Source organism: Oncorhynchus tshawytscha, linkage group LG03 (assembly GCF_018296145.1).
Source record: "Oncorhynchus tshawytscha isolate Ot180627B linkage group LG03, Otsh_v2.0, whole genome shotgun sequence".
Taxonomy (NCBI): Eukaryota; Metazoa; Chordata; class Actinopteri; order Salmoniformes; family Salmonidae; genus Oncorhynchus; species Oncorhynchus tshawytscha.
Window position 1 is genome coordinate 77698239 of NC_056431.1, and position 27188 is coordinate 77725426.

Here is a 27188-nt window from a genome sequence, read left to right on the forward strand (position 1 = left end):
TGTTAATCCACTGTTAATCCACTGTTAATTTACTGTTAATCCACTGTTAATTTACTGTTAATCCACTGTTAATCCACTGTTAATTTACTGTTAATCCACTGTTAATTTACTGTTAATCCACTGTTAATCCACTGTTAATCCACTGTTAATCCACTGTTAATCCACCTTTAATTCACTGTTAATCCACTGTTAATCCACTGTTAATCCACTGTTAATCCACTGTTAATCCACCTTTAATTCACTGTTAATCCGCTGTTAATCCACTGTTAATCCACTGTTAATCCACTGTCTATCCACTGTTAATCCACTGTCTATCCACTGTTAATACACCGTCTATCCACTGTTAATCCACCGTTAATCCACCGTCTATCCTCTGTTAATCCACCGTTAATCCACTGTTAATCCACCATTAATCCACTAAATAAAATATGACCCATGCTTGACTGATCATGTTACTCTCACTTGATAGTAATGTACACACAGAGGTGATGGGTAAATAAAAGCCAAATCAACAATACACTCTATTTTATTTCAGATCATCGGCTGTGAAACATTGTGAAGCAGACAGACCCTTTCTGACACAAACACACACACACAAAGAAACGTGGACTACAGAGATACATCTCTTGACATTCTGGAGATCCCCTCTAGCCATGCGTGTTCTGTTCTGGCCAGGGCCTGACTTGAATTTCATTCCACCTTGTTCCCACCTTCTGATTACTGTAACATTGTCTTCTGATTACGGTAACATTGTCTTCTGATTACGGTAACATTGTATTCTGATTACGGTAACATTGTATTCTGATTACGGTAACATTGTCTTCTGATTACATTAACATTTTCTTCTGATTACGGTAACATTGTCTTCTGATTACGGTAACATTGTATTCTGATTACGGTAACATTGTCTTCTGATTACGGTAACATTGTATTCTGATTACGGTAACATTGTCTTCTGATTACATTAACATTGTCTTCTGATTACAGTAACATTGTCTTCTGATTACAGTAACATTGTCTTCTGATTACGGTAACATTGTATTCTGATTACGGTAACATTGTATTCTGATTACGGTAACATTGCCTTCTGATTACAGTAACATTGTCTTCTGATTACGGTAACATTTCCTTCTGATTACGGTAATATTGTCTTCTTCTGTCTTCTTCTCCTTTGGTGATTGGTCATATACAATCTGATTACTAGGAGTTAGTGAGTTATGAACATACCTAAGGCAGGTATATCCCTTTGTAAATGTGGTTATAACACCTTATACGGTGTTAATAACTCACTCCCTCTCAAAAAGAGACCTTTCAAAAGAGGCTTTCCCTAGAAAACCTACCTAGAGCAGCCCTTGTATCTTGGTGTGTAAACGTCCTTAAAAAAAAAAAAATGTTTTAACTTGTTGTTGCTTCGTTTGTTTGTTTGTTGTTGTTTACATGATGTCCTGCTGGTGCTGTGTAGATTCACTGACCACCTGTGGAAGGAGAGGACAGTCAGTCGAGGTCGAGAGGTCAGGGGCACAGAGAGACAACAACCAGATAGCCAACAGAGAGACGAAGTGTATAGGTTTGTATTTGACTTGTTTGTTGTACCTTTCGTTCAACAGGGAATCCCATTGAGACCAAGGTCTCTTTCACAAGGGAGCCCCGCATCGTACAATCACACAACTTTTTTTTACAAAATACAACAGAATACAAAAAATAGGATAATGAACGAGTCCCCTCATATAAATACCTTGGGCATTTGGATCGACGACAAGTTGTCATTTAAAACACGCAGATGAGCTAGTGAAGAAACTGAGTCTTAAACTGGGCTTGTTCTTCAGAAATAGATTGCTAGGTTGTAGGAAAACTATTGTTCAGTCAATTTCCCTGTCAAATCAAATCAAATTTATTTATATAGCCCTTCGTACATCAGCTGATATCTCAAAGTGTTGTACAGAAACCCAGCCTAAAACCCCAAACAGCAAGCAATGCAGGTGTAGAAGCACGGTGGCTAGGAAAAACTCCCTAGAAAGGCCAGAACTCTAGGAAGAAACCTAGGGAGGAACCAGGCTATGAGGGGTGGCCAGTCCTCTTCTGGCTGTGCCGGGTGGAGAGGAACCAGGCTATGAGGGGTGGCCAGTCCTCTACTGGCTGTGCCGGGTAGAGAGGAACCAGGCTATGAGGGGTGGCCAGTCCTCTACTGGCTGTGCCGGGTAGAGAGGAACCAGGCTATGTGGGATGGCCAGTCCTCTTCTGGCTGTGCCGGGTGGAGAGGATCCAGGCTATGAGGGGTGGCCAGTCCTCTACTGGCTGTGCCGGGTAGAGAGGAACCAGGCTATGAGGGGTGGCCAGTCCTCTTCTGGCTGTGCCGGGTGGAGATTATAACAGAACATGGCCAAGATGTTCAAATGTTCATAATGTCGGCCTTTGACTATGGGCAATATCATCTATATAAACGCTGCTGCCACTTCTTTAAAACCATTGGACACTGCTTATCGTAGGCCACATTCTTACGGGTGACATCGCTGTGTGTCAGAGTCGCTGGCGGAAACCAGCGAGCAGCTTAGCGGTTAGAACGTCTGGGGCAGTAAGCGAAAGATTGCGGGGTTTGTATACCCAGGGTGAAAAATCAGTCCACGTGCCGTTGAGAAAGGCACTTAACCCTATTTTGCTACTGGGGCTCCGTACTACTATGGGCCGACCCTGTAAAACAACACCTATCATACTACTATGACTGACCCTGTAAAACAACACCTATCATACTACTATGACTGACCCTGTACAACAACACCTATCATACTACTATGACTGACCCTGTAAAACAACACCTATCATACTACTACTATGACTGACCCTGTAAAATAACACCTATCATACTACTATGACTGACCCTGTAAAACAACACCTATCATACTACTATGACTGACCCTGTAAAACAACACCTATCATACTACTATGACTGACCCTGTAAAACAACACCTATCATACTACTATGACTGACCCTGTAAAACAACACCTATCATTCTACTACTATGACTGACCCTGTAAAACAACACCTATCAAACTACTATGACTGACCCTGTAAAACAACACCTATCATACTACTATGACTGACCCTGTATAACACCACTGCACCTATCATACTACTATGACTGACCCTGTAAAACAACACCTATCATACTACTATGACTGACCCTGTATAACACCACCTATCATACTACTATGACTGACCCTGTATAACACCACTGCACCTATCATACTACTATGACTGACCCTGTAAAACAACACCTATCATACTACTATGACTGACCCTGTATAACACCACTGCACCTATCCGGTTTATGCATTTGTTGTATTTGTTGTATTGTTGTGTTGTTGTGTTGTTGTATTGTTGTGTTGTTGTGTTGTTGTATTGTTGTGTTGTTGTGTTGTTGTGTTGTTGTATTGTTGTATTGTTGTGTTGTTGTGTTGTTGTATTGTTGTATTGTTGTGTTGTTGTGTTGTTGTATTGTTGTGTTGTTGTATTGTTGTATTGTTGTGTTGTTGTGTTGTTGTGTTGTTGTATTGTTGTATTGTTGTGTTGTTGTGTTGTTGTATGTGTTGTATTGTTGTGTTGTTGTGTTGTTGTATTGTTGTATTGTTGTGTTGTTGTGTTGTTGTATTTGTTGTGTTGTTGTGTTGTTGTGTTGTTGTATTGTTGTGTTGTTGTATTGTTGTGTTGTTGTATTGTTGTATTGTTGTGTTGTTGTATTGTTGTGTTGTCATGACACTGCCGTTATCTCAACTCTTTCCTTGTTTATGTACCTTGTTTTTTTCTGCTTTTTTTTTTTTTTTTTTGTGAGACAGGGCTCTCTTCCAAAAGAGACAAAGTCTCAAAGGGACTTTCCTGTGAAAATAAAGGTGAAATAAACACAATAAAATACATATAGATATACCGGAGACAAGGACTGTAGTTTAGTGTGAACAATAGTGTGTCCTCCAGGGTTCAAGCCAATCCAGGAAGTAAAATGTAAATTCAGGAAGTAAAATGTAAATTCAGGAAGTAAAATGTACATTCAGGAAGTAAAATTAAATTCCAATTCCTAATTCTCCTCAATGATTTTATTTTTGGTTGTTGTAATTTACCTTTATTTATTTATTTTCTTTTTCTCCCCAATTTCGTGATTTCCAATAGGGATCCAATTACGATCTTGTCTCATCGCTGCAACTCCCCAAAGGGTTCGGGAGGTGAAGGTCGAGTCATGCATCCTACGAAACAGGAACCACCAAAACTTTGCTTCTGAACACCCGCCCGCTTAACCTGGAAACACTGTTCAACTGACGACCAGAGGGGTCAGCCTGCAGGCGCCCAGCCCGCCACAAGGAGTCGCTGGAGTGCGATGAGCCAAGTAAAACCCCCCGCCAGGCCAAACCCTCCCCTAACCCGGACGACGCTGGGCCAATTGTGTACTGCCCTATGGGACTTTCGGTCACGGCCGGTTGTGACGGCCTGGGATCGAACCCGGGTCTGTCGTAATGCATCAAGCATTGCACCACTTGGGAGGCCGTCTCAATGCTTTTCTATTCTGTTCACTTCACGAATTGTCTGAAATGAAATTATATTGACCCGAACCCTGGTGTCCTCTGTACATCTCTGAACTGTGAGAGGAGGGTGATGATGCTCGGAGGTGGGGTAGAGTCATCAGGTTTAATACTGAGGTGCTCCGGATAGGAGAAGTGAGTTAATTAAAGGTAGTTGATCAACAGTTGAGATTTAAACTGTACTTACACACAGAGCACTAGCACCCTCTCTCAATGAATATTTCATCTAGATCAACATGTATTAATTAAATGACTGTAAGGCTATGAGGTGCTATGTCAAAGTGCAAAATAACACCCCATTCCTAAAATATAGTGTGCTACTTTTGACACGAGTCCCGGGCCCTGGTAGTGCACTATGAAGGGGATATGGAGTTATTTAGGATGAGGCCTATATTGGTCCATAGTGTCTTCTGTTTTTTGTCGTTCTGTCTGTTTAGCTCACCTCTCCATCGCGGGTTTCGATGGTCTTGATCAGAACAGTCTTCTTTGAGTGGACCTCTGATGAACGCCCTACGTCTGGGCTGGTCTCTGCAGGGAGAGGACAGAGGTAACACAACCTTAGTCTAACCCAGGACTCAGCTCTCAGGCTTAATGAGACTTGAAAAAGATGTCAACTCAAGACTAACCAACTATCTCTAGGCTGATGTTTTGAATGGAAAGTATAGATCACAAGTAAAACTATCACAACCGTAACCCAGCCACAACCACAACCTAACCCTACCTCAACCTAACCTAACCACAACCTGATCAAACCACAACCTAACCCCCAAAACAACCTTAGTCTCTTACCACAGCAGCAGAGAGTAGATAGGCCCGCGAAATGAGGTAAAAAACAACCACAAGCTAACCCTACCTCAACCTAACCTAACCACAACCTGATCAAACCACAAGCTAACCCTACCTCAACCTAACCTAACCACAACCTGATCAAACCAAAACCTAACCCTACCTCAACCTAACCTAACCACAACCTGATCAAACCACAACCTAACCCTACCTCAACCTAACCTAACCACAACCTGATCAAACCACAAGCTAACCCTACCTCAACCTAACCTAACCACAACCTGATCAAACCACAAGCTAACCCTACCTCAACCTAACCTAACCACAACCTGATCAAACCACAAGCTAACCCTAACTCAACCTAACCTAACCACAACCTGATCAAACCACAACCTAACCCTACCTCAACCTAACCTAACCACAACCTGATCAAACCACAACCTAACCCTAACTCAACCTAACCTAACCACAACCTGATCAAACCACAACCTAACCCTACCTCAACCTAACCTAACCACAACCTGATCAAACCACAAGCTAACCCTACCTCAACCTAACCTAACCACAACCTGATCAAACCACAAGCTAACCCTACCTCAACCTAACCTAACCACAACCTGATCAAACCACAAGCTAACCCTACCTCAACCTAACCTAACCACAACCTGATCAAACCACAAGCTAACCCTACCTCAACCTAACCTAACCACAACCTGATCAAACCACAAGCTAACCCTACCTCAACCTAACCTAACCACAACCTGATCAAACCACAACCTAACCCTACCTCAACCTAACCTAACCACAACCTGATCAAACCACAAGCTAACCCTACCTCAACCTAACCTAACCACAACCTGATCAAACCACAAGCTAACCCTACCTCAACCTAACCTAACCACAACCTGATCAAACCACAAGCTAACCCTACCTCAACCTAACCTAACCACAACCACAACCTGATCAAACCACAACCTAACCCTGATCCACAAGCTAACCCTAACCTAACCACAACCTGATCAAACCACAAGCTAACCCTACCTCAACCTAACCTAACCACAACCTGATCAAACCACAAGCTAACCCTACCTCAACCTAACCTAACCACAACCTGATCAAACCACAAGCTAACCCTACCTCAACCTAACCTAACCACAACCTGATCAAACCACAAGCTAACCCTACCTCAACCTAACCTAACCACAACCTGATCAAACCACAAGCTAACCCTACCTCAACCTAACCTAACCACAACCTGATCAAACCACAAGCTAACCCTACCTCAACCTAACCTAACCACAACCTGATCAAACCACAAGCTAACCCTACCTCAACCTAACCTAACCACAACCTGATCAAACCACAAGCTAACCCTACCTCAACCTAACCTAACCACAACCTGATCAAACCACAAGCTAACCCTACCTCAACCTAACCTAACCACAACCTGATCAAACCACAACCTAACCCTACCTCAACCTAACCTAACCACAACCTGATCAAACCACAAGCTAAGCCTACCTCAACCTAACATAACCACAACCTGATCAAACCACAAGCTAACCCTACCTCAACCTAACCTAACCACAACCTGATCAAACCACAAGCTAACCCAAAAGCCACAGTTGATTTATGGCATCCTTAATCAATATTAATTAAGTCTAATAGGGCTCCATTATTTTCATTTGGCTGGTAAACAAGACATACCCCCTACACCTCTCCTCACCCTACTCCTCTCCTCCCCCCTACTCCTCTCCTCCCCCTACACCTCTCCTCCCCCTACTCCCCTCCTCCCCCTACTCCTCCCCTCCCCCTACACCTCTCCTCCCCCTACTCCTCTCCTCCCCCTACTCCTCCCCTCCCCCTACACCTCCCCTCCCCCTACACCTCTCCTCCCCCTACTCCTCCCCCTACTCCTCCCCCTTCTCCTCCCCTCCCTGGTCTTAGAATTATTAATATCTGAAATGCTTCAACTGTCAAGCTATTTTCCACTTCTCCCCCTTCTGGTAAAACGCTGAAGAAATGTGTTCTCACCTCTGAATCCAATAGTGGAATATGATGAGGCAGCAGAGTGAGCAGCAGAGTGAGAGGCAGAGTGAGCAGCGGAGTGGGAGCCAGATACAGTGATGCTGGGGAAAGAGAGAGAGAGAAGACAAAACATACAGGAAATGACAGGTTAAATATCTATTTGACTGAACGTTTGAAAGTCCCTGCAACAATCTATTGTGGCTGATTCCATTCATGATGACCTCCCTCACCTACTTTTACCCTGGCTCTATCGCAATGTGCCTTTCGCAATACCTTGCATCTTATCTCCTCCCTCCTCCTCAACGGTAATGGGGAAGAGGAAGCACAAGTGTATCCTACCGGGAAGAGTTTAAATATCTTCCACACCCCATTTGAATCATCTGTTGTATTGTCTGAGGAGAAAAGCCCGCAAACATTTAAACATAATGGTATTTATTGTTTTATCTATAAAAATGTATTGCATAACTACCTTACTTGGTTTTGATCAATTTATACATGTATTTTGGGAACCCTCCCCCTACACCTCCCCTCCCCCTACTCCTCCCCTACCTCTTCTCCATCCCTCCCCCTACTCCTCCTCTCCATCCCTCCTCCTACTCCTCCTCTCCCTCTTCTCTATCCCTCCCCTACACCTCCCCTCCCCCTACTCCTCCCCTACCTCTTCTCCATCCCTCCCCCTACTCCTCCTCTCCATCCCTCCTCCTACTCCTCCTCTCCCCTTCTCTATCCCTCCCCTACACCTCCCCCCCCCCCTACTCCTCCCCTACCTCTTCTCCATCCCTCCCCCTACTCCTCCTCTCCATCCCTCCCCCTCCTCCCTCCTCTCCTCCCTCTTCTCTATCCCCCTCCCCCCTCTCCTCATACTTCTCTATCCCTCCCCTCCCCCTACTCCTCCTCTCCCTCTTCTCTGTCCCTCCCCCTACTCCTCTCCTCCCTCTTCTCTATCCCTCCCCCTCCCCCTACTCCTCCTCTCCCTCTTCTCTATCCCTCCCCCTCTCCCTACTCCTCTCCTCCCTCTTCTCTATCCCTCCCCCTCTCCCTACTCTTCTCCTCCCTCTTTTCTATCCCTCCCCCTCCCCTACTCCTCTCCTCCCTCTTCTCTATCCCTCCCCCTTCCCCTACTCCTTCTCTCCCTCTTCTATATCCCTCCCCCTACTCCTCTCCTCCCTCTTCTATATCCCTCCCCTTACTCCTCCCCCTCCTCTCCTCCCTCCCCCTACTACACCTCTCCTCCCTTTCCCCTATCCCTCCCTGTACACCTCTCCTCCCTCTTCTCTATCCCTCCCCCTAGTCCTCTCCTCCCTCTTCTCTATCCCCTCCCCCTACTCCTCTCCTCCCTCCCCCTCCCCTCCTCTTCTCCCTCTCTCTCTATCCCTCCCCTACACCTCTCCTCCCTCTTCTCTATCCCTCCCCTAAACCTCTCCTCCCTCTTCTCTATCCCTCCCCCTACACCTCTCCTCCCTCTTCTCTATCCCTCCCCTACTCCTCTCCTCCCTCTTCTCTATCCCTCCCCTACACCTCTCCTCCCTCTTCTCTATCCCTCCCCCTACTCCTCTCCTACCTCTTCTATATCTCTCCCCTACACCTCTCCTCCCTCTTCTCTATCCCTCCCCTAAACCTCTCCTCCCTCTTCTCTATCCCTCCCCCTACCCCTCTCCTCCCTCTTCTCTATCCCTCCCCCTACTCCTCTCCTCCCTCTTCTCTATCCCTCCCCCTACACCTCTCCTCCCTCTTCTCTATCCCTCCCCCTACTCCTCTCCTAACTCTTCTCTATCCCTCCACCTACTCCTCTCCTCCCTCTTCTCTATCCCTCCCCCTACACCTCTCCTCCCTCTTCTCTATCCCTCCCCCCTCCTCTCCTACCTCTTCTCTATCCCCCCCCTACACCTCTCCCCCTCTTCTCTATCCCTCCCTCTACTTATCCCTCTCTCCTACCGGCTCTCCTCTCCTTCCAGTAGCTTCCTGTAGGTAGCGATCTCTATATCCAGGGCCATCTTGACATTGAGGAGGTCCTGGTACTCTCTGAGGTGACGAGCCATCTCATCCTTCATCTTAGCGATCTCAGCCTCCAGACGGGTGACGGAGTCCTGGTAACCTCCAGCCTCGTTTCCCAGACGATCCTCCATCTCCCTCATCTGCCTCAGCAGAGACTCGTTCTGTAGGGAGGAGAGGGAGAGAGAGAAGAGAGAGAGAGAGAGAGAGAGAGAGAGAGAGAGAGAGAGAGAGAGACAGAGAGACAGAGAGAGAGAGAGAGAGAGAGAGAGAGAGAGAGAGAGAGAGAGAGAGAGAGAGACATGATTACATTAACAGTAAAGTAGGTAAACAGGTATCATAGTTAGATTGAGAGGGGGGATGGGGGATTCGGGGAGAGGTGATTGAAGTGATGATAGGTTAGGGAATTGTCCTGAAGTGCATCGTACCCACATATTTAAAACCATTGGACAGTCAAATACAAGAAGTAATATAGAGTAGGGAGTAGTAATATAGAGTATAATGTAGTAATATAGAGTAGGGAGTAGTAATATAGAGTATAATGTAGTAATATAGAATAGAATGTAGTAATATAGAGTATAATGTAGTAATATAGAATAGAATGTAGTAATATAGAGTAGAATGTAGTAATATAGAGTAGAATGTAGTAATATAGAGTAGGGTGTAGTAATATAGAGTAGAATGTAGTAATATAGAGTAGGGTGTAGTAATATAGAGTAGAATGTAGTAATATAGAGTAGAATGTAGTAATATAGAGTAGGGTGTAGTAATATAGAGTAGAATGTAGTAATATAGAGTAGGGTGTAGTAATATAGAGTAGAATGTAGTAATATAGAGTAGAATGTAGTAATATAGAGTAGAATGTAGTAATATACAGTAGGGTGTAGTAATATAGAGTAGGGAGTAGTAATATAGAGTAGAATGTAGTAATATAGAGTAGGGAGTAGTAATATAGAGTATAATGTAGTAATATAGAGTAGGGTGTAGTAATATAGAGTAGAATGTAGTAATATAGAGTAGAATGTAGTAATATAGAGTAGAATGTAGTAATATAGAGTAGGGAATGTAGTAATATAGAGTAGGGTGTAGTAATATAGAGTAGAATGTAGTAATATAGAGTAGAATGTAGTAATATAGAGTAGGGTGTAGTAATATAGAGTATAATGTAGTAATATAGAATAGAATGTAGTAATATAGAGTAGGGTGTAGTAATATAGAGTAGGGTGTAGTAATATAGAGTAGAATGTAGTAATATAGAGTAGAATGTAGTAATATAGAGTAGGGTGTAGTAATTTAGAGTAGGGTGTAGTAACAGAGTACTCACGGTTCCCTTGAGAGAGTCGATCTCACAGGTGTAGGACTGGATCTGATGCCTGAACTCCATGCTCTCCTGTTTGGCCTGTCTCAGAGCATCATTGTTCTTGTTCACAGCCTGGTTCAGGTCTGACACCTGGAGAGGAGGTGGAGACATGGGGTGGAATAGATGCTACAGTCACTGTGTAGTGGTGCCAACTTAGTTAGCTTAGCTACTGTCACTGTGTAGTGGTGCTGATGTAGTTAGCTTAGCTACTGTCACTATGTACTGGTGCTGATGTAGTTAGCTTAGCTACTGTCACTATGTAGTGGTGCTGATGTAGTTAGCTTAGCTACTGTCACTATGTAGTGGTGCTGATGTAGTTAGCTTAGCTACTGTCACTATGTAGTGGTGCTGACGTAGTTAGCTTAGCTACTGTCACTATGTAGTGGTGCTGATGTAGTTAGCTTAGCTACAGTCACTGTGTAGTGGTGCTGATGTAGTTAGCTTAGCTACAGTCACTGTGTAGTGGTGCTGATGTAGTTAGCTTAGCTACAGTCACTGTCTAGTGGTGCCAATGTAGTTAGCTTAGCTACAGTCACTGTCTAGTGGTGCTGATGTAGTTAGCTTAGCTACAGTCACTGTCTAGTGGTGCTGATGTAGTTAGCTTAGCTACAGTCACTGTCTAGTGGTGCTGATGTAGTTAGCTTAGCTACAGTCACTGTCTAGTGGTGCCGATGTAGTTAGCTTAGCTACAGTCACTGTCTAGTGGTGCTGATGTAGTTAGCTTAGCTACAGTCACTGTGTAGTGGTGCTGATGTAGTTAGCTTAGCTACAGTCACTGTCTAGTGGTGCCGATGTAGTTAGCTTAGCTACAGTCACTGTCTAGTGGTGCTGATGTAGTTAGCTTAGCTACAGTCACTGTCTAGTGGTGCTGATGTAGTTAGCTTAGCTACAGTCACTGTCTAGTGGTGCTGATGTAGTTAGCTTAGCTACAGTCACTGTGTAGTGGTGCTGATGTAGTTAGCTTAGCTACAGTCACTGTCTAGTGGTGCCGATGTAGTTAGCTTAGCTACAGTCACTGTCTAGTGGTGCCGATGTAGTTAGCTTAGCTACAGTCACTGTCTAGTGGTGCTGATGTAGTTAGCTTAGCTACTGTCACTGTCTAGTGGTGCTGATGTAGTTAGCTTAGCTACAGTCACTGTCTAGTGGTGCTGATGTAGTTAGCTTAGCTACTGTCACTGTGTAGTGGTGCTGATGTAGTTAGCTTAGCCATATGTATGGTTGGAGATGTATGGTTAAGAGTCACAGTCCACATATCAATATCCAGCTTCTAGCTCATCTAGCAATGCTCTGGTTCAAGTACTGGCAATCACACACAGATAATGTTGGGATTTTATCATGTTTTGCGCAAGGGTTGGAGTCGATTTCATTTCAATTCAATTCCAATTCTAATTTAATGAATTATATGAAATTGAAACAAAATAAACCCCAACCCTGGTGTGTACCATCCTAAGGCAATTTATAATACTGCGGTGTGATATAGATGGTTCCTCTGTTCTATACCATATTATATAATACTGTTATAGATGGTTCCTCTGTACTATACCATATTATATAATACTGTTATAGATGGTTCCTCTGTTCTATACCATATTATATAATACTGTTATAGATGGTTCCTCTGTACTATACCATATTATATAATACTGTTATAGATGGTTCCTCTGTACTATACCATATTATATAATACTGTTATAGATGGTTCCTCTGTACTATACCATATTATATAATACTGTTATAGATGGTTCCTCTGTTCTATACCATATTATATAATACTGTTATAGATGGTTCCTCTGTTCTATACCATATTATATAATACTGTTATAGATGGTTCCTCTGTACTATACCATATTATATAATACTGTTATAGATGGTTCCTCTGTACTATACCATATTATATAATACTGTTATAGATGGTTCCTCTGTACTATACCATATTATATAATACTGTTATAGATGGTTCCTCTGTTCTATACCATATTATATAATACTGTTATAGATGGTTCCTCTGTTCTATACCATATTATATAATACTGTTATAGATGGTTCCTCTGTTCTATACCATATTATATAATACTGTTATAGATGGTTCCTCTGTTCTATACCATATTATATAATACTGTTATAGATGGTTCCTCTGTTCTATACCATATTATATAATACTGTTATAGATGGTTCCTCTGTTCTATACCATATTATATAATACTGTTATAGATGGTTCCTCTGTACTATACCATATTATATAATACTGTTATAGATGGTTCCTCTGTACTATACCATATTATATAATACTGTTATAGATGGTTCCTCTGTTCTATACCATATTATATAATACTGTTATAGATGGTTCCTCTGTTCTATACCATATTATATAATACTGTTATAGATGGTTCCTCTGTACTATACCATATTATATAATACTGTTATAGATGGTTCCTCTGTACTATACCATATTATATAATACTGTTATAGATGGTTCCTCTGTTCTATACCATATTATATAATACTGTTATAGATGGTTCCTCTGTTCTATACCATATTATATAATACTGTTATAGATGGTTCCTCTGTTCTATACCATATTATATAATACTGTTATAGATAGTTCCTCTGTACTATACCATATTATATAATACTGTTATAGATGGTTCCTCTGTTCTATACCATATTATATAATACTGTTATAGATGGTTCCTCTGTTCTATACCATATTATATAATACTGTTATAGATGGTTCCTCTGTACTATACCATATTATATAATACTGTTATAGATGGTTCCTCTGTACTATACCATATTATATAATACTGTTATAGATGGTTCCTCTGTACTATACCATATTATATAATACTGTTATAGATGGTTCCTCTGTTCTATACCATATTATATAATACTGTTATAGATGGTTCCTCTGTTCTATACCATATTATATAATACTGTTATAGATGGTTCCTCTGTACTATACCATATTATATAATACTGTTATAGATGGTTCCTCTGTTCTATACCATATTATATAATACTATTATATAGATGTTATAGATGGTTCCTCTGTACTATACCATATTATATAATACTGTTATAGATGGTTCCTCTGTTCTATACCATATTATATAATACTGTTATAGATGGTTCCTCTGTTCTATACCATATTATATAATACTGTTATAGATGGTTCCTCTGTTCTATACCATATTATATAATACTGTTATAGATGGTTCCTCTGTTCTATACCATATTATATAATACTGTTATAGATGGTTCCTCTGTACTATACCATATTATATAATACTGTTATAGATGGTTCCTCTGTTCTATACCATATTATATAATACTGTTATAGATGGTTCCTCTGTACTATACCATATTATATAATACTGTTATAGATGGTTCCTCTGTACTATACCATATTATATAATACTGTTATAGATGGTTCCTCTGTACTATACCATATTATATAATATATAGATACTATACCATATTATATAATACTGTTATAGATGGTTCCTCTGTTCTATACCATATTATATAATACTGTTATAGATGGTTCCTCTGTACTATACCATATTATATAATACTGTTATAGATGGTTCCTCTGTTCTATACCATATTATATAATACTGTTATAGATGGTTCCTCTGTTCTATACCATATTATATAATACTGTTATAGATGGTTCCTCTGTTCTATACCATATTATATAATACTGTTATAGATGGTTCCTCTGTACTATACCATATTATATAATACTGTTATAGATGGTTCCTCTGTACTATACCATATTATATAATACTGTTATAGATGGTTCCTCTGTTCTATACCATATTATATAATACTGTTATAGATGGTTCCTCTGTACTATACCATATTATATAATACTGTTATAGATGGTTCCTCTGTACTATACCATATTATATAATACTGTTATAGATGGTTCCTCTGTACTATACCATATTATATAATACTGTTATAGATGGTTCCTCTGTTCTATACCATATTATATAATACTGTTATAGATGGTTCCTCTGTTCTATACCATATTATATAATACTGTTATAGATGGTTCCTCTGTACTATACCATATTATATAATACTGTTATAGATGGTTCCTCTGTACTATACCATATTATATAATACTGTTATAGATGGTTCCTCTGTACTATACCATATTATATAATACTGTTATAGATGGTTCCTCTGTACTATACCATATTATATAATACTGTTATAGATGGTTCCTCTGTTCTATACCATATTATATAATACTGTTATAGATGGTTCCTCTGTTCTATACCATATGATATAATACTGTTATAGATGGTTCCTCTGTTCTATACCATATTATATAATACTGTTATAGATGGTTCCTCTGTTCTATACCATATTATATAATACTGTTATAGATGGTTCCTCTGTTCTATACCATATTATATAATACTGTTACAGATGGTTCCTCTGTTCTATACCATATTATATAATACTGTTATAGATGGTTCCTCTGTACTATACCATATTATATAATACTGTTATAGATGGTTCCTCTGTACTATACCATATTATATAATACTGTTATAGATGGTTCCTCTGTTCTATACCATATTATATAATACTGTTATAGATGGTTCCTCTGTACTATACCATATTATATAATACTGTTATAGATGGTTCCTCTGTACTATACCATATTATATAATACTGTTATAGATGGTTCCTCTGTTCTATACCATATTATATAATACTGTTATAGATGGTTCCTCTGTACTATACCATATTATATAATACTGTTATAGATGGTTCCTCTGTACTATACCATATTATATAATACTGTTATAGATGGTGTCACCTTGGACTTGTACCAGTCCTCTGCCTCGGAGATGTTCTTGGCTGCGATGCCCTCGTACTGCATACGGATGTCCCTGAGGGCAGCGGTCAGGTCTGGTTTGGACATGTCCATCTGGACCTGCACCGAGGTCTCCTGGATCTGGCTCGTCATCTCATGGATCTCCTGCAGGGGGTACGAAGTCAGAGGTCAGGGGTTTTAGGTTAGGGGATAAAGGTCAGGGGTCAGAGGTTAGGTGTTATAGGGGTCAACTAGAGTTGAATCGGAGTGGTTTTACATGTAAGAATCAGAATCGCTGCTACAGGGGATGTTTATCGTAGTAGCATGAACAGGATTTTATTTGGATTACTAGCCTTTGTGAAGAGAGGTTCTGATGAACCCTGAAACTTCAAGTGTATTTTTATAGCTGCGTTTATAAAGTAATACGGTTTTAATGGCGAGCGTTGCCTTTTTCTTTTTTAATGATCCTTTAGCATAATGACTTCTTTCCTCAACGTTCCTGAGTCATTCAATAGACAGGACAAAACCCTGGCTCCTACGACATTTAGAGAGGACAAAACCCTGGCTCCTACGACATTTAGAGAGGACAAAACCCTGGCTCCTACGACATTTAGAGAGGACAAAACCCTGGCTCCTACGACATTTAGAGAGGACAAAACCCTGGCTCCTACGACATTTAGAGAGGACAAAACCCTGGCTCCTACGACATTTAGAGAGGACAAAACCCTGGCTCCTACGACATTTAGAGAGGACAAAACCCTGGCTCCTACGACATTTAGAGAGGACAAAACCCTGGCTCCTACGACATTTAGAGAGGACAAAACCCTGGCTCCTACGACATTTAGAGAGGACAAAACCCTGGCTCCTACGACATTTAGAGAGGACAAAACCCTGGCTCCTACGACATTTAGAGAGGACAAAACCCTGGCTCCTACGACATTTAGAGAGGACAAAACCCTGGCTCCTACGACATTTAGAGAGGACAAAACCCTGGCTCCTACGACATTTAGAGAGGACAAAACCCTGGCTCCTACGACATTTAGAGAGGACAAAACCCTGGCTCCTACGACATTTAGAGAGGACAAAACCCTGGCTCCTACGACATTTAGAGAGGACAAAACCCTGGCTCCTACGACATTTAGAGAGGACAAAACCCTGGCTCCTACGACATTTAGAGAGGACAAAACCCTGGCTCCTACGACATTTAGAGAGGACAAAACCCTGGCTCCTACGACATTTAGAGAGGACAAAACCCTGGCTCCTACGACATTTAGAGAGGACAAAACCCTGGCTCCTACGACATTTAGAGAGGACAAAACCCTGGCTCCTACGACATTTAGAGAGGACAAAACCCTGGCTCCGACAACACACAGACAGGACAAAACCCTGGCTCCTACAACACACAGACAGGACAAAACCCTGGCTCCTACGACATTTAGAGAGGACAAAACCCTGGCTCCTACAACACACAGACAGGACAAAACCCTGGCTCCTACGACATTTAGAGGGGACAAAACCCTGGCTCCTACAACACACAGACAGGACAAAACCCTGGCTCCTACGACATTTAGACAGGACAAAACCCTGGCTCCTACAACACACAGACAGGACAAAACCCTGGCTCCTACAACATATAGGCAGGACAAAACCCTGGCTCCTACAACATATATACAGGACAAAACCCTGGCTCCTACAACATATATACAGGACAAAACTCTGGCTCCTACAACACACAGACAGGACAAAACCCTGGCTCCTACAACACACAGACAGGACAAAACCCTGGCTCCTACAACATATATACAGGACAAAACCCTGGCTCCTACAACACACAGACAGGACAAAACCCTGGCTCCTACAACATATATACAGGACAAAACCCTGGCTCCTACAACACACAGACAGGACAAAACCCTGGCTCCTACAACACACAGACAGGACAAAACCCTGGCTCCTACAACATATATACAGGACAAAACCCTGGCTCCTACAACATATATACAGGACAAAACCCTGGCTCCTACAACACACAGACAGGACCAATGGTCTCTCTCTCTCTCTCTCTCTCTCTCTCTCTGTCCTACAAAGACAGACCAATGGTCTCTCTCTCTCTCTTTCTCTCTGTCCTACAAAGACAGGACCAATGGTTTCTCTCCCCCTCTCTCTCTCTCTCTCTCTCTCTCGCTGTCCTACATAGACAGGATCAATGATCTCTTTCTCTGCCCTAAATATTTCCCAGCTGCTAGTCTCTCTCTCTCATGATTTAATTTTAGCTGTGCATCTGTTGAACAATGTTACAGAGGGCCCTCGATGTCACAGGCCCAGCTGACACTCTGCCTTAACCAAGTCAGGACAGGTCAGGCCAGCATAGCACTGAAGTCCAAATGTCAGAAGAGACAGCATGACAGGATCTGGCTTCAGAAACCAGATCAAGTTCCTCCATCCATTGTGCACTGTGTAACTGTACGTGTGTGTGTGTGTGTGTGTGTGTGTGTGTGTGTGTGTGTGTGTGTGTGTGTGTGTGTGTGTGTGTGTGTGTGTGTGTGTGGTGGTGGTGGTGGTGTTTTGCCCAGAATGTTCTGGCTACCATAGTAGTGAGTGTCACATATATGATCAACTCGCTATAGAAATGATAAACTATGCAATTAGAAACTAGGAAAGTCCCGCACACAGGATGTGACTGTATGGTTGGAGATGTATGGTTAGAGATGTATGGCTGGAGATGTATGGTTAGATATGTATGGTGAGATATGTATGGTTAGAGATGTATGGTTAGATATCTATGGTTGGAGATGTATGGTTGGAGAGGTATGGTTAGAGATGTATGATTGGAGATGTATGGCTGGAGATGTATGGTTAGAGATGTATGGTTAGATATGTATGGTTACAGATGTATGGTTGGAGATGTATGGCTGGAGATGTATGGTTAGAGATGTATGGTTAGATATGTATGGTGAGATATGTATGGTTGGAGATGTATGGTTAGATATCTATGGTTAGAGATGTATGGTTGGAGATGTATGTTGGAGATGTATGGTTGGAGATGTATGTTGGAGATGTATGGTTAGATATGTATGGTTAGAGATGTATGGTTAGAGATGTACAGTAGCTAGTAGGTATAGTAGCTGGGAGTACAGTAGCTGGAAGAACAGTAGCTGGAAGTACAGTAGCTGGGAGTACAGTAGCTGGGAGTATAGTAGCTGGGGGTACAGTAGCTGGAAGTATAGTAGCTGGGAGTACAGTAGCTGGGAGTACAGTAGCTGGGAGTATAGTAGCTGCGAGTACAATAGCTGGTAGTATAGTAGCTAGTAGGTATAGTAGCTGGGAGTACAGTAGCTGGTAGTATAGTAGCTAGTAGGTATAGTAGCTGGGAGTACAGTAGCTGGTAGTATAGTAGCTGGGAGTACAGTAGCTGGGAGTATAGTAGCTGGGAGTACAGTAGCTGGGAGTATAGTAGCTGGGAGTACAGTAGAAGTTAGTATAGTAGGTAGTAGGTATAGTAGCTGGGAGTACAGTAGCTGGTAGTGTAGTAGCTAGTAGGTATAGTAGCTGGGAGTACAGTAGCTGGTAGTATAGTAGCTAGTAGGTATAGTAGCTGGGAGTACAGTAGCAGGTAGTATAGTAGCTAGTACGTATAGTAGCTGGAAGTACAGTAGCTGGGAGTACAGTAGCTGGTAGTGTAGTAGCTAGTAGGTACAGTAGCTGGAAGTACAGTAGCTGGGAGTACAGTAGCCGGGAGTACAGTAGCTAGTAGGTACAGTAGCTGGGAGTACAGTAGCTGGGAGTACAGTAGCCGGGAGTACAGTAGCCGGGAGTACAGTAGCTGGGAGTACAGTAGGTACAGTAGCTGGGAGTAGAGTAGCTAGTAGGTACAGTAGCTGGGAGTACAGTAGCTAGTAGGTACAGTAGCTGGGAGTACAGTAGCTGGGAGTATAGTGGCTGGGAGTATAGTTGCTGGGAGTCCAGTAGCTGGAAGTACAGTAGCTGGGAGTACAGTAGCCGGGAGTACAGTAGCTAGTAGGTACAGTAGCTGGGAGTACAGTAGCTAGTAGGTACAGTAGCTGGGAGTACAGTAGCTGGGAGTATAGTGGCTGGGAGTATAGTTGCTGGGAGTCCAGTAGCTGGGAGTATAGTAGCTGGGAGCACAGTAGCTGGGAGTATAGTAGCTGCGAGTATAGTAGCTAGTAGGTATAGTCACTGGGAGTATAGTAGCTAGTAGGTATAGTCACTGGGAGTATAGTAGCTGGGAGTATAGTCACTGTGAGTACAGTAGCTGAGAGTATAGTAGCTGGGAGTATAGTAGCTAGTAGTTATAGTCACTGGGAGTATAGTAGCTCGGAGTACAGTAGCTGAGAGTATAGTAGCTGGGAGTATAGTAGCTAGTAGGTATAGTCACTGAGTATAGTAGCTGGGAGTACAGTAGCTGAGAGTATAGTAGCTGGGAGTATAGTAGCTAGTAGGTATAGTCACTGGGAGTATAGTAGCTGGGAGTATAGTAGCTAGTAGGTATAGTCACTGGGAGTATAGTAGCTGGGAGTATAGTAGCTAGTAGGTATAGTCTCTGGGAGTACAGTAGCTGGGAGTATAGTAGCTAGTAGGTATAGTCTCTGGGAGTACAGTAGCTGGGAGTATAGTAGCTAGTAGTTATAGTCACTGGGAGTATAGTAGCTGGGAGTATAGTAGCTGGGAGTATAGTAGCTAGTAGTTATAGTCACTGGGAGTATAGTAGCTGGGAGTACAGTAGCTAGTAGTTATAGTCACTGGGAGTATAGTAGCTGGGAGTACAGTAGCTAGTAGTTATAGTCACTGGAAGTATAGTAGCTGGGAGTATAGTAGCTAGTAGGTATAGTCTCTGGGAGTACAGTAGCTGGGAGTATAGTAGCTAGTAGGTATAGTCTCTGGGAGTACAGTAGCTGGGAGTATAGTAGCTAGCAGGTATAGTCTCTGGGAGTACAGTAGCTGGGAGTATAGTAGCTAGTAGGTATAGTCTCTGGGAGTACAGTAGCTGGGAGTATAGTAGCTAGCAGGTATAGTCTCTGGGAGTACAGTAGCTGGGAATATAGTAGCTAGTAGTTATAGTCACTGGGAGTATAGTAGCTGGGAGTATAGTAGCTGGGAGTATAGTAGCTAGTAGTTATAGTCACTGGGAGTATAGTAGCTGGGAGTACAGTAGCTAGTAGTTATAGTCACTGGGAGTATAGTAGCTGGGAGTACAGTAGCTAGTAGTTATAGTCACTGGGAGTATAGTAGCTGGGAGTACAGTAGCTAGTAGTTATAGTCACTGGGAGTATAGTAGCTGGGAGTACAGTAGCTAGTAGTTATAGTCACTGGGAGTATAGTAGCTGGGAGTACAGTAGCTAGTAGTTATAGTCACTGGGAGTATAGTAGCTTGGAGTACAGTAGCTAGTAGTTATAGTCACTGGGAGTATAGTAGCTGGGAGTACAGTAGCTAGTAGTTATAGTCACTGGGAGTATAGTAGCTGGGAGTACCATACACCTTCAGTGTATTGAAGGGTAGGATGTGAGAAAGAAGGCAGGGGAACTGACACTGATGGCTTGAACTTAACTGCCAGAATGGCCCATAGGGCAGGATCCTATCTCCTGTTTCCACAGCATAATGTGCTGGTTTGATATGTTCTGTTCACATTAACCTTGTAGCATGGTTTGAGCAACTATGGTAGAAGCCTCAACAGGCCGGCCCAGTTCAGTTTGGCCGGGCTTGGCTCAGTTGTGTGAAAAGGAATTGTCTCAAAAGGCCATGCAGGACCACACTAACCTCCTCGTGGATCTTCTTGAGGAAGGCGATCTCCTCCTGTAGACTCTCAATGCGTCTCTCCAGGTCCAGCCTGGCCAGAGTGGCAGAGTCCACGTCCTAGAGAAACGGAACAAGAACAGGGGATAGAGTTGACGATTAGTATTGATGTTTCAGCATAAGGCCTTTCCCCAAGATGAGAGCCGACATACTGACACAGATACAGAGAGAGAGACAGAGAGAGCGAGAGGAGAGAGAGAGACAGACAGACAGACAGACAGAGAGGAGAGAGAGAGGGGGAGAGAGAGAGAGAGAGAGAGAGAGATGGAGAGAGAGAGAGAGAGAGAAGAGAGAGAGAGACAGAGAGAGAGACAGAGAGATAGACAGAGAGATAGACAGAGAGATAGACAGAGAGACAGAGATAGACAGAGAGATAGACAGAGAAAGAGATAGAGAGCGAGAGACAGAGAGAGAGAGACAGAGAGATAGACAGAGAGATAGACAGAGAGATAGACAGAGACACATAGATAGACAGAGAGATAGACAGAGAGAGAGAGAGATAGAGAGATAGAGACACAGAGACAGAGAGATAATGAGAGAGACACTCAGAAGTTACTCTAGGGAATAATTGCAGCTTCAGTTCATGTTGGTATCACACTCGGTACTGTCATCAATGATCTAACCTGACAGCATGTTGATCATTGATCATTTGGGAAGAGAGAAAGTTCTGAAGGCAGACAAAGAGAGAGAGAAGGAGAGGGGAAGTGTGACTCACAGCTCTGAAGGCAGACAAAGAGAGAGAGAAGGAGAGGGGAAGTGTGACTCACAGCTCTGAAGGCAGACAAAGAGAGAGAGAAGGAGAGGGGAAGTGTGACTCACAGCTCTGAAGGCAGACAAAAGAGAGAAGGAGAGGGGAAGTGTGACTCACAGCTCTGAAGGCAGACAAAGAGAGAGAGAAGGAGAGGGAAGTGTGACTCACAGCTCTGAAGGCAGACAAAGAGAGAGAGAAGGAGAGGGGAAGTGTGACTCACAGCTCTGAAGGCAGACAAAGAGAGAGAGAAGGAGAGGGGAAGTGTGACTCACAGCTCTGAAGGCAGACAAAGAGAGAGAGAAGGAGAGGGAAGTGTGACTCACAGCTCTGAAGGCAGACAAAGAGAGAGAGAAGGAGAGGGGAAGTGTGACTCACAGCTCTGAAGGCAGACAAAGAGAGAGAGAAGGAGAGGGGAAGTGTGACTCACAGCTCTGAAGGCAGACAAAGAGAGAGAGAAGGAGAGGGGAAGTGTGACTCACAGCTCTGAAGGCAGACAAAGAGAGAGAGAAGGAGAGGGAAAGTGTGACTCACAGCTCTGAAGGCAGACAAAGAGAGAGAGAAGGAGAGGGGAAGTGTGACTCACAGCTCTGAAGGCAGACAAAGAGAGAGAGAAGGAGAGGGAAGTGTGACTCACAGCTCTGAAGGCAGACAAAGAGAGAGAGAAGGAGAGGGAAAGTGTGACTCACAGCTCTGAAGGCAGACAAAAGAGAGAGAAGAAGGAGAGGGAAAGTGTGACTCACAGCTCTGAAGGCAGACAAAGAGAGAGAGAAGGAGAGGGAAGTGTGACTCACAGCTCTGAAGGCAGACAAAGAGAGAGAGACAAAGAGAGAGAGGAGGGGAAGTGTGACTCACAGCTCTGAAGGCAGACAAAGAGAGAGAGAAGGAGAGGGAAAGTGTGACTCACAGCTCTGAAGGCAGACAGGTTGTTCTCTGCCTCTTCCCTCTGGTGGATCTCCTCCTGCAGTCTGGAGGGAGGGAGGGAGGGAGGGAGGGAGGGAGGGAGGGGGGAGGGAGGGAGGGAGGGAGGGAGGGAGGGAGGGAGGGAGGGAGGGAGGGAGGAGGGAGGGAGGGAGGGAGGGGGGGGAGGGAGGAGGGAGGGAGGGAGGGAGGGAGGGAGGGAGGGGGAGGGGAGGGAGGGAGGGAGGGAGGGAGGGAGGGAGGGAGGGAGGGAGGGAGGGGAGGGAGGGAGGGAGGGAGGGAGGGGGGAGGGAGGGAGGGAGGGAGGGAGGGAGGGAGGGAGGGAGGGAGGGAGGGAGGGAGGGAGGGAGGGAGGGAGGGAGGTGGGAGGGAGGGAGGGAGGGAGGGAGGTGGGAGGGAGGGGGAGGGAGGGAGGGAGGGAGGGGGAGGGAGGGAGGGAGGTGGGAGGGAGGGAGGGAGGAGGGAGGGAGGGAGGGAGGGAGGTGGGAGGGAGGGAGGGAGGTGGGAGGGAGGGTGGGAGGGAGGGAGGGATTAAAGAAAAGGTTCAATTTGAGTTTAAACAGATTCAAATGCAGCCCTTTTCCTCCCTGTTTGTGCCTGTTGGAACAGCAGACTTTACACTGATGGAACAGCAGACTTTACACTGTTGGAACAGCAGACTTTATACTGTTGGAACAGCAGACTTTACACTGATGGAACAGCAGACTTTACACTGATGGAACAGCAGACTTTACACTGATGGAACAGCAGACTTTACACTGTTGGAACAGCAGACTTTACACTGATGGAACAGCAGACTTTATACTGTTGGAACAGCAGACTTTACACTGATGGAACAGCAGACTTTACACTGTTGGAACAGCAGACTTTATACTGTTGGAACAGCAGACTTTACACTGATGGAACAGCAGACTTTACACTGATGGAACAGCAGACTTTACACTGTTGGAACAGCAGACTTTACACTGATGGAACAGCAGACTTTATACTGATGGAACAGCAGACTTTACACTGATGGAACAGCAGACTTTATACTGTTGGAACAGCAGACTTTACACTGTTGGAACAGCAGACTTTACACTGATGGAACAGCAGACTTTACACTGATGGAACAGCAGACTTTACACTGATGGAACAGCAGACTTTACACTGTTGGAACAGCAGACTTTACACTGATGGAACAGCAGACTTTACACTGATGGAACAGCAGACTTTACACGTTGGAACAGCAGACTTTACACTGATGGAACAGCAGACTTTACACTGTTGGAACAGCAGACTTTACACTGTTGGAACAGCAGACTTTACACTGATGGAACAGCAGACTTTACACTGATGGAACAGCAGACTTTATACTGATGGAACAGCAGACTTTACACTGTTGGAACAGCAGACTTTACACTGATGGAACAGCAGACTTTACACTGTTGGAACAGCAGACTTTACACTGATGGAACAGCAGACTTTACACTGATGGAACAGCAGACTTTACACTGTTGGAACAGCAGACTTTACACTGATGGAACAGTAGACTTTACACTGATGGAACAGCAGACTTTACACTGATGGAACAGCAGACTTTACACTGATGGAACAGCAGACTTTACACTGATGGAACAGCAGACTTTACACTGATGGAACAGCAGACTTTACACTGTTGGAACAGCAGACTTTACACTTTACACTGATGGAACAGCAGACTTTACACTGATGGAACAGCAGACTTTACACTGTTGGAACAGCAGACTTTGGAACAGCAGACACTGTTGGAACAGCAGACTTTACACTGATGGAACAGCAGACTTTACACTGATGGAACAGCAGACTTTACACTGATGGAACAGCAGACTTTACACTGATGGAACAGCAGACTTTACACTGTTGGAACAGCAGACTTTACAGTGTTGGAACAGCAGACTTTACACTGACTACAGGAATAGAGTCTGGACCCTTCCACACTCTCTCTCTGACTACAGGAATTGAGTCTGGACCCTTCCACAGTCTCTCTCTGTGACTACAGGAATAGAGTCTGGACCCTTCCACACTCTCTCTCTGTGACTACAGGAATAGAGTCTGGACCCTTCCACACTCTTTCTCTCAGACTACAGGAATAGAGTCTGTACCCTTCCACAGTCTCTCTCTCTCTCTGTGTGAAAAAAGGAATAGTCTGGACCCTTCCACAGTCTCTCTCTCTGACTACAGAAATAGAGTCTGGACCCTTCCACAGTCGCTCTCTGTGACTACAGGAATAGAGTCTGGACCCTTCCACAGTCTCTCTCTCTGTGACTACAGGAATAGAGTCTGTACCCTTCCACAGTCTCTCTCTCTCTCTGACTACAGGAATAGAGTCTGGATCCTTCCACGGTCTCTCTCTGTGACTACAGGAATAGAGTCTGGACCCTTCCACAGTCTCTCGCTGTGACTACAGGAATAGAGTCTGGACCCTTCCACAGTCTCTCTCTCTGACTACAGGAATAGAGTCTGTACCCTTCCACAATCTCTCTCTCTCTCTGTGAAAAAAGGAATAGTCTGGACTCTTCCACAGTCTCTCTCTCTGACTACAGGAATAGAGTCTGGACCCTTCCACAGTCGCTCTCTGTGACTACAGGAATAGAGTCTGGACCCTTCCACAGTCTCTCTCTCTGTGACTACAGGAATAGAGTCTGGACCCTTCCACAGTCTCTCTCTCTGACTACAGGAATAGATTCTGTACCCTTCCACAGTCTCTCTCTCTCTCTCTCTCTCTCTCTCTCTCTGTGACTACAGGAGTAGAGTCTGTACCCTTCCACAGTCTCTCTCTCTCTGACTACAGGAATAGATTCTGGAACCTTCCACAGTCTCTCTCTGACTACAGGAGTCGAGTCTTGTCTAGTGTGTGTAATGGTTGGCAGTCCAGGCTATTTGTATGCAGTATCACAGAGGAAACGATTGACGGCTACACGTGATGCGTCTGATTTTACCTCTTCAGAGGTCACACACAGCCAAGGGAGTTTGTGGAACAGAATTACAGAGTGTGTTCTAATACCTGATCTAAGATCAGTCTCTACCAGGTCTGGTAAACCAGGGTACAGAACAGACCTGATCTGATCAGAATTCCTATTCTGAGACTCTTTATGACAACCAACCCTGAGCTGATCTGAGGTCAGTGTTACACAGCAGCTGCGCATTCCACCCCCAACCTTCTCAACCTTTCCTTCCACTTCCACAGTATTTTGCCTCTCCCTCACCCCCTCCCCCGTTCCCCCTCATTCCCCCTTCTTCACAGCATCCTTTCATGCACCCCCCCCACACACACACACACACAGAGGCCTTGAAGGAGATAGACCCTACCAGCTGTTGCAGTAACGGAGAGACAATCCAATACAAAAAATACGCCAGAGCTGATTTCACACTGCTGATCCAATAGAAAACATCTATTAGCAGCTCTGCAAACCGTTGCGTTGACTAAAATGTATCACCACAAAATGGGATGTCTCCCTACGGGCAGTGGGATGCGTATAGAAAACACACGCACTGTTGGAGGCACAAGCCGAAAGGTATGTCAGCGTGGTCTGTTAAAATATGTTACTATGAGATAAAACAAGTGATTTATAGCCAGATGACTTATAGCCAGGTGACTTATAGCCAAGTGACTTATAGCCAAGTGACTTATAGCCAAGTGACTTATAGCCAAGTGACTTATAGCCAAGTGACTTATAGCCAAGTGACTTATTGACAAGTGACTTAAGCCAAGTGACTTATAGCCAAGTGACTTATAGCCAAGTGACTTATAGCCAGGTGACTTATAGCCAGGTGACTTATAGCCAGGTGACTTATAGCCAAGTGACTTATAGCCAAGTGACTTATAGCCAGGTGACTTATAGCCAAGTGACTTATAGCCAAGTGACTTATAGCCAAGTGACTTATAGCCAAGTAACTTATAGCCAAGTGACTTATTGACAAGTGACTTATAGCCAGGTAACTTATAGCCAAGTGACTTATAGCCAAGTGACTTATAGCCAGGTGACTTATTGACATGTGACCTATAAACCTCTAAACCTTACAAACAACAGACGTCCAGTATTTATATCTTAGGGGCCCATAATCGAACAGTCCAAAATTCCCAAGCTAATAACTTTAAAGAGTCTATTACAGAGGT

At 43.6% G+C, this 27188-nt stretch overlaps 1 protein-coding gene across 2 annotated transcripts in view; it reads right to left on the bottom strand.

Moving 5' to 3' along the window:
- Positions 1-508: 508 nt before the first annotated feature.
- Positions 509-27188, bottom strand: part of LOC112239724 (desmin-like) — a 27610-nt gene continuing 930 nt past the window's right edge. The window contains exons 2-10 of one of the 2 annotated variants that reach the window (XM_042320031.1): positions 23037-23097; positions 21346-21441; positions 15573-15734; positions 10697-10822; positions 9316-9536; positions 7387-7481; positions 5009-5094; positions 3790-3871; positions 509-1475 (exon numbers count right to left, since the gene is read on the bottom strand). In XM_042320031.1, the coding sequence (XP_042175965.1) occupies positions 1465-1475; positions 3790-3871; positions 5009-5094; positions 7387-7481; positions 9316-9536; positions 10697-10822; positions 15573-15734; positions 21346-21441; positions 23037-23097 (940 nt within the window). In that variant the 3' untranslated portion in view covers positions 509-1464. The remainder of the gene's footprint in view (positions 1476-3789; positions 3872-5008; positions 5095-7386; positions 7482-9315; positions 9537-10696; positions 10823-15572; positions 15735-21345; positions 21442-23036; positions 23098-27188) is intronic. The other variant, XM_042320032.1, reaches the window with a different exon arrangement.